The sequence below is a fragment of the Aplidium turbinatum genome, chromosome 3 (assembly GCF_918807975.1).
Source record: "Aplidium turbinatum chromosome 3, kaAplTurb1.1, whole genome shotgun sequence".
Classification (NCBI taxonomy): domain Eukaryota; kingdom Metazoa; phylum Chordata; class Ascidiacea; order Aplousobranchia; family Polyclinidae; genus Aplidium; species Aplidium turbinatum.
In genome coordinates, this window is record NC_137474.1 from 37,129,008 (window position 1) to 37,141,905 (window position 12,898).

The 12,898-nt window shown below is 36.8% G+C and overlaps 2 protein-coding genes across 3 annotated transcripts; one reads left to right on the forward strand and one right to left on the reverse strand.

Annotated features, from left to right (window-relative positions):
* The first annotated feature begins 2,944 nt into the window (after positions 1-2,944).
* Positions 2,945-6,856, forward strand: LOC145767079 (putative protein-lysine deacylase ABHD14B). 2 transcript variants are annotated; one of them, XM_082578826.1, is made up of 4 exons: positions 2,945-3,168; positions 4,273-4,413; positions 6,285-6,392; positions 6,575-6,856. In XM_082578826.1, exons 1-4 carry the CDS (start codon positions 2,955-2,957, stop codon positions 6,742-6,744), a joined length of 633 nt encoding a protein of 210 aa, XP_082434952.1. In that variant the 5' UTR covers positions 2,945-2,954; the 3' UTR covers positions 6,745-6,856. The 2 variants fall into 2 exon arrangements, with proteins under 2 accessions (XP_082434952.1, XP_082434953.1); XM_082578827.1 differs by having other exon boundaries at positions 4,273-4,386.
* Positions 6,857-7,580: 724 nt separating this feature from the next.
* Positions 7,581-12,165, reverse strand: LOC145767078 (uncharacterized). The gene is made up of 2 exons (XM_082578825.1): positions 9,388-12,165; positions 7,581-8,719 (listed from the first exon to the last, which is right to left on the reverse strand). Exons 1-2 carry the CDS (start codon positions 10,731-10,733, stop codon positions 8,437-8,439), a joined length of 1,629 nt encoding a protein of 542 aa, XP_082434951.1. The 5' UTR covers positions 10,734-12,165; the 3' UTR covers positions 7,581-8,436.
* Positions 12,166-12,898: the final 733 nt, after the last annotated feature.

The window sequence follows — 12,898 nt, forward strand, 5'->3', positions numbered from 1 at the left end:
TTCTTCCGCGCACATTTTGGCATTGGTTGCTTGCAGTGATCCTTTCACTTAAACAAAACGTTTTGTTTCAGCAGTTTTGAGTTGTTCGATTCTTTAGTTGTAAAGAAGACTCAATTTCTCCAATATTTATCATTTATGTTTCTTCTTTAATCTCAGCAGAGTGTAAAACTTGTAAAAGTTTTTCATCCATACGACGTCATGAATGAAATTATATCTCAAATCGGCGTAATGACGTGACATCATCTAAAGATTTTACCGAATAATAAATTAACAAATTCGATCGTCAAAAGTGGTTTGGTGGTGGTAAATATTACGTAATGAAAAAAATGTGATAAGGTTGGAAGACATTACGTCATGCATTTTCAATACAAATATGAAGTTTAAAATTTATTCTTTTGTTCATAGTCGTAATCCACCTTCAAAGCGGTACTACATAGAACAATTTTCGATAAGGGGGGCATCAAGAATAAGTCGACATGACTTTTAACCCTTAGAAGGTTGGGCTCCTGGAGTCTTGCTCAGTTTGGGGAGGGGGGGCTGTCAATTCTTCTTATGCTTTAGGAGTGATATCTCTGTTATTTTGGCACGGTTTCAAAATTTGGGATTCACTTTGTAAAATTATTTACGCTGAGCATATCCGAAAATTAAAACTATGTGAATTTTAGAACTGCTCATATACGTTGAAATGTTGAGGTCACTTATGAGTGTAATTTGTAGCGTGAGTTTACACATTATTTTTTGGTAGGGTAATGAAGAACGTACATAGTAATGTTGTGATTAATTTTTTTTACATTATTTTACATACAGCCAATGCCCTTTACGCTGTTAAACAGTTAGGATTAACGAGACATGGGCCAAATTAATTACTTTCATCCAGCTGATGGGAAAATGTTTTACAATAGAATATGAAATATTTCAGAGGATGTGCTGAGAAATGCCTTATATCTTTCAATTTATAACCTTTATTCGCTCAAAATTTCAGCTCAATAGAGGTGAATAAAAGTTAGGAAAAGTCAAGAAACCTCGTAGTCGCAGCCTCAGTGGTTTTAGAGATACAACTGTTGATACAAAAAAGTTGAATTGGCAGCCCCCCCCCCCAACCTTCAAAGGGTTTGCATTGAGTCAACAGATCTATACCTTAAGGTTTACGTCAGCTCCGGAGATCAGTAAAATATAAGGTTGTCATTTTCAGTGCAACAAGACCATTGATTGATTGGTTTAGTGAGGATTCGTAGTCACATTGCTTTCATTTTGAGTGATCATACTGATTTTCAATTTACTCCCACAAGACGTTACGTAATGAAAAAATATATAACTAAGGTTGGAAGACATTACGTCATGTCTTTTCAATTCAAAATGAAGTTTAAAATTTATTCTTTTGTTCATAGTCGTAATCCTCCTTCAAAGCGGTAATACAAAGCACAATTTTCGATAAGGGGGCATCAAGAATATGTCGACATGACTTTTAAGGTTTACGTCAGCTCAGGAGATCAGTAAAATATAAGGTTCTCATTATCGTGATTGTAAGCCGCGGGAAATTTTTTCTCTAAAAAACAGATTCCCGGGAAGCTAAATATTTTTTCCAGCCCTGGTAAAAAACAAGAGAAATTAAATAATATACTCTGTTTTGCATGTCTTGCACCAGTGGCGTAGCCAAGGATGGAAGGTTCGGGGGTTTCAACCTTTCAAATTGACTTTACGGATGTTAATACGTTGTTTACAAGAAAAGTTTTAGCCTATGATGTAATTTCTCGTCAAACTGTGCAAGGATGCAAGCCATCTGCAACTGCTGAGATCGCTTGTTCGATCTAGATTAACATCTAAACAGCTATTCGTTATACAAAACTTGAATATATCAGAAATAGCCTAAAGTAACTTCATTGTCTCAAAGCTTTTTGTTTGACACTCATCAAGATGTATGACCTCTATAACGTTACATTTTCTAAACTGTGGGTTGACTTCAGAGCATAAAAGTTAGTGACTTACCGGAATAAGATCGTTTTTTGAATCAACCAAGGAGAAAATTGATAAATAATAAAACTGTAATAATCTCGCAAAAAAAGCAATCAACCTATGTCTCTAAAACAAAGTTTGCCTAATTTTAAACGAAACTGCATTAAAAGAGCGAGTTTTGCCAATACCAAACATTCAAATATCTCAGTCTGAAATTAGCAACAAGAAAACATAGAGACTTAGCTTTATTTCCGAAAAATGCCGAAGAAAACATGATCTTATCCTTTTGCTATGCCACCGGACAGCACCATTTTACAGAAATATTCATACCCACAATTTTGTTGAAAATGCTCTCAGAATGCACCAAACTGAAAGTAATTTTTCAAAATTTTCTGGGGGAGGCCCCCCAGACCCCCCGCCGGTTGTCAACACCCCCCCTTTCAAAATTTTTGACTCTGCTATTGTCTTGCACTGTCAATATTTTGCCCCTCCAATGTTGAAGGTCTGGCGGCGCCACTGGTAGGCAGTTAGTTTTAAAGAACACTAGGTTCACAACCTAAGATCTCAAAAAGATGCAAGATAATTTGTTAAAAAATAAAGGCGGACACGTAGAGTGCAAAAAAGCTACAAAAAAACAATGTTTTTGGCCAGATGTTGGAAATCACCTTAATGACAACCAAAAGTGATCCACAGACATTTACAAACGTGGTTAGGTGCTGCTCAATTATAGTACAACGCCATTTGCTTCAACCACTACCACAGGTTGCCACATACGTTTTTTACCAACATATGCAATGCCACTTGCAACACCCCCGTGACAGTCATACAACAACCCCTTAACATGGTATGATCATGGTATGATGCAGGCGGCAGCAATTAGACAGTGCTGAACCAGACTATTTTACGCGAAACAGCAAAACTGCCTTTTTCTTTTGGTTTTGCAAATGATTAACAAGCGTTGGCTGCGTTCTTGTGCAGCCTTTGATGTCAGTCAAGTGGACATGAGTGCAACAAAAATGGCTGTGGTTCACGGCAGTGTGACAGTAAACGGCTGTAGTATTTTCTATCGTCAAGCAGGGCATGAGCTAAGCAGCCCACAAGGCGCAGTTTTGTTGTTGCATGGCATGAAATTTTCGTCTGCAAATTGGGAAGAAATTTCTACTTTATCAAAGATAGCTGAGCGGAACTACCGAGCTGTTGCAATAGACTTACCAGGTATACAAAGCAGGTGCAAGCACTGCAATCAATTCATCGTTCAAAATGATAGGCAGTTGTATAGCTAACGATCAATTAAATCTACACAAATCAAAACAATCGGCCCACAGAAAGACGACGTTTAGTTTTTATTTCGCATTGAACACTTTACGATTAGATGGCACTGTATGTGTATTGTCTGTTGTTTAGTTACCAAAACTTGTCATACTGATATTCATGTTGACGTGGGTCTTTGTCTACTCTTGTCGTTGATGGGCCTACATTCGTGTATCTCGCTCCTTGTACAATGCTTGACGAGTTTTACTCTAGATTGGCGCAAGATTATACTGCAGCCTATTGACCTGTATGGTATATCAAATACCGGTATGCAAACAAAATCATAAACAAAGGAGTAGATCTGCAGCATGGCGACGCTATGGTCTGCTACAGGAACTGGCAGCCTGGACAAACGAAAAAATGCATTTTCGTGAGACATGAGCTGCATTCAACCAAAATCAGTTTGATGCATGTGGTCACAGCGGTAAACCATAATTTCTTCGTGGGAAAATTGTAACTTAAAGTTCCCGGATCCTTTCGTCTGCATATAATGACCGAAGAAACACACACTTGAACTTCTTTTCAAACAGTGTATTTCTGTAAAAATTAGCCCACGGCTACCAAAAACGAGGAGGTGCAACGCGTACACCACTTAAACTGTCACTACACAACAGATTACTTGGATAAAAGACGGAACTTTTGTCCAGCTAGCAAGCACTAAGCCAACAGTTAAATGTGCGGCCAACTTTCAAACAATTATTTTACGAATGACCAGAATAGATATCAATATCTCAAATTCACGTAGAAAGTAACTGTGACGCAATAAATGAAAGACAATTATGAAGTCATTCCAACAGGTGTTCAAGCTGATGTAATATTTCCTGTTTAAACAGGCCCAAACAAGTCCAAACAAGTTTGACACAAGTCTATGAACGATGGTGCAATTTTGGCACATGCTTTAGGAACTTCCATGACGTAATATTCAGTAGACTTGAACGGTTTTATATGACGTTTGATTTGTACAGAGATTGGCCGTAACAGCATGTTACTTTCATGTTGTCATCTCAGGTTATGGAAAGTCGCCTCAAGCAGAACCTCTACAAAACAAAGCAGTGTTTATGAAGGATCTATGTGATGCCTTACAAATTAACAAGCCGATTGTGATCAGCCCATCCATGAGCGGTCAGTATTCACTGCCGTTTTTACACAGTAAGTTAAGCACATTCCTGACTTTTTTTTGCCAAGACGTTAACGCCAAAATAAGAATGCACTCTACGCTGCTACAATGAAATTTATGAAGGCAAAAATCTGGTGGTAATTGCCCTCATGATACTGTGCAAATCAGGGGCGTATCCTCAATGGAAGCAAGGGAAGCATTGCTTCCCCTATCAAAATTGAAAAAAGAGAAAATGATATTTTTCAGTAAAACGATTTCGTAATTCTTTACCTGAATATAAATTAGAACGGTTTCTAACTCATGTCCTCGTATGATTTCAGCTCGGTTTCAATTAAAAAAAGTTGGAAGCTTACGGAAGCAAAGATTCGTATCGCTTCCCTTGCTCTCGTTTTTGCTATACTAAGAAACAAGTGAGAGAAAGGAAAAAAAGCAGAGCAAAGTTTGCTCGATTTACGTTTTTTTAACTCGTCCATGGAAGCAACTTTTCAATTGCTTCCCTGTCGCGGGGTTACCAGATTGGCCAAATTCCTCAAATTAAGCTTTTTTAAATTACTTCTTCAAAATGCATAATAATCAATATTTCTCAAATATTGTAACCTTACCAGATGAAACCATGTTCTACATTGTTCAATACATGTTCTGTACTTGTTTAATACTCGTAATGTGGCGGATTAAAGCTCATCCGCTACAGTCCTTTTATACTTGCTATTTTTCGGGCTATACTTTCAGAATTATTTTTGCTACAATTTATTGAAATCCGCTACAAGTCATAAAATATAAGCATACATTTTATTATTTCTAATAGAAACAGGTAAATATATCCATTTGGCTTTTTTGTCTAATATTTTTCTTGTTTTGGGCTTTTTTTGTATTAAATTAAATTCTGCATTGAATATATGCCTGTAATATCCTTCTTTAACAAACATGTCATCGTTTTCTTTCTTCGGTAACTTATCAAGGTATTCCTGGTACATTCTGGTTATGCTCAAATGAGGCGGTAAATATTTTCGAAATGGGTTTTGCATTCGACTGTAGTGTGATTCGTCAGTTGGAAATGATGCTTGCAACACTTCATTGAACACGAGATAGTGTTTTCAATAAAAAAACAAATCATTTCGTGAATGCTTTGCTTGGATAAGCTAGGGTTTGCAGGTTATATGTTCAATTGTTGCAATTTTAGCTTTTAGACCTTTTCATAGTCTGGCAACTCTGCTCTGTTGGATATTGTGCCAGTGGGCTAAAAATGAAAAAAATTAAAGCGCTGTTATGGTTATAATATCGGCCTAGTAAGCTAAAGTTTGAGCCAAATGTTGGCTTTAGGCTACACTGCTATCCTGGCTGGATAGACTTTGGCATAAAACAGGATATGTGAGGTCTAGGCTAGGTCTAAACTTGACTGAAATGAATTCTGGCTTAAGCTACTACAGCAGTAGGTAGCTGCAGCTGAGTTTTTGGTGTTTTCTAATTTTAGCCGCATTTTTTGCCCGTTTGTGTGTTAGAGCTACCTTTAATAAGTTAATAGCTGTTCATCTGCTTATAAATTTCATACAAATATTACCCTAAAAGTGTTTCCTGAAAGCACTATAATCCATTATTTGAGCGTAATTTTGCAAAAAAATTTCCGGGGGGGAATGCCCCCGGACCCCCCCTAGAAAACACGTGCCTTCGGCACGCTCTGATCCCCCACGAGTTTTATTGCTTCCCTTGCTCAACCAACCAGGATACGCCACTGGTGCAAATATTTTGGTGAATACGTAGGAGTGGAATGGCACATTTTTACTTGAGATGTGATCACTTGATGAAATAACTCATTAGTGCATGTGTTGCAATGCCTGTTATATAATCAAAATTGCATACAAATGTTCTTTATTGGAACTCTAAAGTCAGACAAAGTTTTTTTTAGGTCTTCCGGACTGCATTACAGCGTATATTCCTATTGTTCCCGTATCAACAGAAAACTACACAAAAGAGCAATATGAAGCTCTTCGTATTCCTACTTTTGTAGTTTATGGTAAGTACCATACAGAAGATGTGCTCTGTAAATTTAGACAATTGTGACATGTGCTTTCAAGGTAGCCTATATATTTGCAACTCTAACATAAATGTGATTCTATAATTAATTAGTGAAGCCCATGTGGAAACAGCATAGCCTATGTTGTCACATATGAATCATGCAATCTGGATGATTTTCAGGTGAAAATGACAAAGTGTCTTTTGCCGAATCATCAGTGAAACTCTTGAAGTTGATTCCAGGAAGTAAAGAAATAAAAATTAAAGAAGCTGGTCATGCGTGCTACTTGGACCAGCCTGAAATATGGCATAAATACTTGCATGATATACTTGAAACTCTGTCAACACAGTAAGATTTTGGATTCGTGTTTCACAAAAATCAACTGTCAAAACTTTTTAAATATATGTGCAAGAACTACTATTTTATATCAATAAATGCATCAATTACTGCCAATAAAAGCATTATTGAAAAACTGATCGGTAAGTGGAAAAGAGTGCAATAACACGAATCTCCAAAAAATATTTATAAAACAGCTGGCAGCCAGCCATCAGTTGAAAACATGTGATAGCAAACAACAACAACAATCAAACAGGTACCTGAGTAGTGAGTAGGCTACTGGTGGCCTGGTTACATTTAGCTGATAAACAAATGGTTATCATGGGTGCCTTCAATTTGTGTAAATTTCTTCACAAGACGAACCCGCGTTTATAACACAATAAACCTTGACTGTTCAAAGTGAAATAGAGTACAAAACCTGATCGATCTTGGTAAAACAATAGAACCCAATATGCGGGTGTCCACGTCTTTCAGGTGCAGACAGTAATGTGTCACACTGTAGCGTCAAGATATTTAGGTGTGGCGCCTGGTCATTTAGGACAGGTGCAAAAATGCTTGATTATGCAATAGTTATCCTCGCTGTGTTTGATAAATTGAAGTTGTGCGCTTTTAAACATTTTGAAAGTGATGTGACAAACAAGCACTGGTTAATTTTGAGCTAGTCAAGAAATGCATTTAGATTGAAAAAATACCTGACTGCGCTATTATTTAGCGTAGCCTACTCTAAGAGTTTCGCATACCGTATATACTTCTAGAAATCCTTGTAGTGTACGAATGTACCAATGTAGGCCAAACATGTCTACTTGCTAATAGACTAATCCATGTTCACAACAATTTAATCAGTTTCAGTAGTATTGCTTAGCTTAAATATATTTGTTAATACGAATCAACTTTCAGTTTGAAAAATAATTTCTAGCAAGAAAATTGCAACATCGACAAAACTTTAAACGGCTTTGTTTAATAATAATTAGGTAACCACGTCATAATACCTTTCCAGGAAATAGCACCTAGATGACTGGGCAACACAGTGTACCGCGCCTAAATATCCTGACGCCATAGTGTGCGCACCTATTTGGCAGGCACCTAAAAGACGTGCTCCGATATGCAAAAACTAAGCTCAGAGTTAACAGCCTTTAATAAAGCTTTATGGTCAGTAAAACACCATGAAGATAATGTCGAAAATCTAGCAAAAGTTGTTTAAAAAAATCAGAATTACAGCATAACTTGAATTAAGAGCCAATACAATAAAAAATTAAAATGCCATTTCAAATGTTAGAGGCTGGGTAAATATCATTATTATGGTGCCATCTTCTACATGACATTATACGGTTCTGCTTCCCCTGAAAGCGGTATCATACAGTATTTGACCAGCTCTGACTTTTTGCGTGACACTATTAAAGCAGTGTTTGTAGGCATGTTCATCAACCAAAATACTTGCTTTAGAAAAACAACAAAGTAAGCAGCAGCTAAAAAGCTAAATTTGATTTATCATATATTATACATGAGCATGAGCAATTATAGGCACAGTATGATATAAACAAACCTTTTTCAAACAAGGTTTTCAAACCAGTTTTCCACTAATAAAAGTTTGAAAAGTTTCACACTAAGTGTTTTTCATTCTTTATTCCTTTCGACAATATTCATTGCAGTAAACTACGCTCACTGTCAAAAACAGTACCAGTAGTTTTTGTATTCAACTGTCTCTGTTTCATAGAACCTGGTCCTGATTAAAAAGATGATACGATGTATTTTGTGCAATAGAAGTGGCTTTAAACTGTTCGCTCAAGGACATCATAACTTCACGGTGTGAAATAGGAAATGAAACAGATTCCATTTTAGCTTTCGTGCCCTTGTAATTCTCCTTCACAAAATTAGCAAACGGATTATTTCCCTTCTTCTTCGTTAACAGCTCAAGTTTTCCAGAACATTTTCCACAAACTTTTTTTTCTGTATCAATGGATTTTGAATGCCTTCCGATTATGCTCTCACATCTTTCGAAATAAAGAACAGAATTAATTGAATTAAAAATCATATATAGCAAGCGTTGTTAGTGTTCAACTGTGCATTTTTTAGAATATTTAGCTTATCTACAACTGAAATGATGCACATGAAGAATGCAAAGACCAAACAAGGTGAGGATTACATATAGCAAAACACAGTTGTCAAGTTCATAGTAAGAAAACTCCTCACTAACTGAGAATTGGGTCCATTTAACACCGACAATATGGTACACCAATACATTTATCATAATCTAAAAAAACACTGATAACAAAAATGATGGAATGAGAAAAATGTAGCTAGAATATATATATTGTATAAATTAATCCAGCCATTTTCAGTGTATCAGATACACTCTACAATTAAGCAAATGACATAAAGCATTTCTTTTAGTTTTTTTTTTAATTTACCTGCTATTAAAATAAACGTTGTAAAATACTGTCAGATCTCAATAAAAACAATTTCAATACTGTAATAATGACCATTTGACAAAAATCTAATTTGATGCATTTCAACACTTTCTTTTCAAACAACACTTTCTTTTCTTTTCAATTTCACAAATTCAGTATGATTAACAAAATGATGTTGTTAAAATAATGATACCTGGATGTAGTGCAATTGAATGTCTATCATGACAACTAAAATATGGAGGGCACCATACCTTGTACATTTGTATTGGTACTTGTATTCTATGTCGTAGTTGTGGCATCGATCAATAGAAGGTAACTCTGGATGAATTTTTCTTGCTTTTGCTGCCCAAGACTTCCAAAATGGACCATGACTTTCATTAATATTGTTTAAAACCCACACAGCCGCATGGCACATTTCATGAATCAAAGTATCTCTGAGCCGACTGGCACAATCTATTACTTTATCTGACAAAACAATTTCTGCTTCATAGTTGGTACCGGTACATTTCGTGGCAGATTTGCAATCGGTTTTAGAAATTTGACGACGGCACTTTGTTATTCCTGCTGTTTTGGTGAGGCGTTTAGCCCAACTGACTTTCATTGTATCTGGCAATCTACTTGAAAACACAGAACAATTAAAAAATTTAAAAAGCTTTGCAGTTAATTCTAGCTTCACTTTTTTAAAATTTGAACCAGAATTTTTTGAAATGACACCATCCAATGAATCTAAAAAGCATCCTGGTACCAGGCAAGTCTTTTTGAAGGTTTTTACAATTTTTTCTGTGTGGAAATACTGCTTTGTAGCTAATAATTGCTTTTGTGGTGTGCATGTCAAGCTGCCAATGGAACAAACCAAATTCCTGGAGTTTTTATCAGAATTCAAATCTTTTGAAAGTTTACTGTTTTCAAGTCTATCTTTCAGAGGTACATAATCATTATCCGAATCAATTTCTTTTGCTGCAGATAAAACACATTTTTGTATGTTCACTGGAACTTCATTATCAGATTCATCGCTTGATGTTATAACAAATTGAGGAACTTTTACAGGAATATTCCGGTAAACTTCAAAGGAATTTTCTTTTTCAGAATCTGAAAAGGCTAAAGATTGAAATGGAGTCTTTTTAACTTTTCTTGGCCTTGTTGTGGTTGCAGTTTCAAAAACATTGTCATCGCTATCAGAAGAAAAAATAACCTTCCGTACTGGTGTGGCAACTGACCTAATTTGATTTAGTCTATCACTACCTTTAAATCCCTTATTATGTAATGATTGAGCCCTTGGTAAAGTTTTACTTAATTGCTCAAATTTGGCTTGAGGAGCTGTTTTTTCCCATTGTTTTTTATGAGAACCACCACCATGATTCAAAACAGGCTTGGTGTTATTTCTCACTACTTGATCATTGTTAATATTTTCTCCATCTAAATGACCATGGCAATCATCAGATGTACAGGAATTGTCCGTGATGAAATCGGATAAGCTGTTTGTTGAAAGCCGATACTTGCTTTCCTTTTCTGATTTTTGTATCTGTGAGAGAAAACTCTCTAAGTGATCACTGCCTGAAGAAAGGCTGCCATCAGATTCAACACAAAATCTCCCCATACTGTGCAATTGAGCATATACAGGACAATTTCTGTCTAGCCACCGCCTAAAGAAGATTGCAATAATAAATTTTTAATGCTCATCTGAAAACACGAACAACACACAAATTTAGTTATTCGGATGTCAGACACCTAATCAAGTTATTTGATTACATGAGGATTGTAAATCGCAAACCATTGTTAATCATACGGAAAAAAATTATTGGTTATTTGCACACTGCACAGTCAACGGCTAAATGGGTAAGGTCTGCTACTATTCGGTGAGTCCGATTCGGTGAGTCCGATTTGGTGAGTTCCTAACCTCTAACCCCTAACCCTAAAACGGCAATGATAATTAGGCTACGGTACTCGATAATTTTTAAAAAAAAATGAAAAAACTCCCGTTAAGGGATCGGACTCACCGAAACGGGCCATTCCGAAATGGGTATGCAGGGTTCGATCTTAGCACTGGTCCTCTGGCCAATGTCTAGTGCGAGTTCCCCGCTAACCAATACCAATCGTTTCGCACTGCTCCGACTGTCCAGTGCGAAAATATCATCGTATTATGTCGTTTGATCGTTTAGAATGTGTGGTTCTCATTTGTGCTTCTCTTCAAACAACAAAACTCTTCAAACAACAAAACCGTGCATGTTAAACCGTAAAAAAAGGCAATCGCAACATCACGTGTTTAATCGTAAGAAAAAGGGTATCATAATCGCAACAACACGTGAGCTCTGGTAGCCTAGTTTCGACCCCAAACCTGCCATACATCTATGGCTGGCAAACGATTCATCTGTGAGGACAAGAAGGCCCGACACTGGCTAATGGCTATGTGTTTACAAGGCCAGACAAACTCACATCGGATTCTGATTATGACCCAGTGATCATCCCGTCATGAGATTCCGATTATGACCTATCATTGGAATCAGAAATTGAAAAAGAGCCCCAAGTTGAAGACTCAACGTAGATTGAATGTCTTGCCTAGATAAACTGTTGTTACTGTTATTGCCACCATTCATTAATTGTCGTTTTAAGGTGGTTTTTCCTGGGTTGGCCTAGTGCTTCATACGACAATCTTGTTTTTATCAGTACACGGGACGGACTAGTGCAATCTCGTGCAGACCAGTGCAAATGGTGAGCCACTGGTCCGGTTGGCCAATGCAAAAAAAAAGTTAAGGTCGGACCCTGGATATGTATGGTAGCCTAATTCCGCTTTTTAACAGTACCAGTAGTCAGTACGGTATGTTTAGTTTCAGATTTAAAGTAAGAAAGCACAAAAGATGAAACAAACTACTACTAGTCTTACAAGGTGCAAATCTATGGTAAGCATAAACTTTCCATTACTATCAAAGACATAAATCAAAGATATTTTGTATATACTTTAAATGTTTTGTACTGTACAAATGACAGCTGGAAGTAGGGAAAGAGCACTATTATCAAATGAATCACTTCGAAGTTCAATCAAGTTTGCAAGAAAGGTGCTTCCAGTCAATGTCCTATGGCACATTTTTTCCCAAAATAGGTATGAAAGCTATGCAGGCCTCGAAATTCGTTTTTGTTGACGGCGGACAAACGTGTCCGACTGTCCGGTCTGAGCAGCTACTGTATCTCGGCGGACAAATTAAGTCTCTCGGCGGACACACGAGTTTTAACGTCGATCGTCATGCTCAATCACTTTATCTTGATAATTCTTCGCCATTTGAGAAATATAGCTATGGTGTAGAAGGCTTTTTAAAATTTCAGCGAAGTCACTCTGAAAAGCTTTTATCAGACCAACGACACGCGCTTGAAGAGTCAAAGCGCCGTGTAGCTGCTTAATACGCCGCATAACTGATTAATTTCCACCTAAAGATTTCGTGTCGCTTCTTGCGTCACAATGCTCTGGGGACGAGTCGGAAAACTTCTACACTAACACTATTATTTTCTGCTGTGCAAAGTTTTACTAGGCTTTTTCTGGGTTTATTTTTGCGTATCATGTGAGCGAAAGTGAATTTCCCTAGGCCTTTTCTTACTGTAATACCAAAACTTAACAAATTTTGCTGCATCTTGCTGTAATAGCCTACTCGTATAATCTAATTTTGTAACCAACCTTGCCTTATCAATATTATTCGGAGATCAAAGCCAGACATTGTGACGTAAGACTTGAACTAAATTGTGCGTGATTAGTGTAGAAGTAACCGGTACTCC

What these genes read in the sequence shown, in the direction of transcription:
- LOC145767079 (XM_082578826.1), top strand. Translation starts at nt 2,955, where the DNA reads ATGAGTGCAACAAAAATGGCTGTGGTTCACGGCAGTGTGACAGTAAAC. An exon ending in TGTTGCAATAGACTTACCAG is followed by an intron (nt 3,169 to 4,272) that starts GTATACAAAGCA and finishes TTGTCATCTCAG; the next exon opens with GTTATGGAAAGTCGCCTCAA. An exon ending in TCCTACTTTTGTAGTTTATG is followed by an intron (nt 6,393 to 6,574) that starts GTAAGTACCATA and finishes GATGATTTTCAG; the next exon opens with GTGAAAATGACAAAGTGTCT.
- LOC145767078 (XM_082578825.1), bottom strand. Translation starts at nt 10,733, where the DNA reads ATGGGGAGATTTTGTGTTGAATCTGATGGCAGCCTTTCTTCAGGCAGT. An exon ending in TACCAATACAAATGTACAAG is followed by an intron (nt 8,720 to 9,387) that starts GTATGGTGCCCT and finishes TTATTTCGAAAG; the next exon opens with ATGTGAGAGCATAATCGGAA.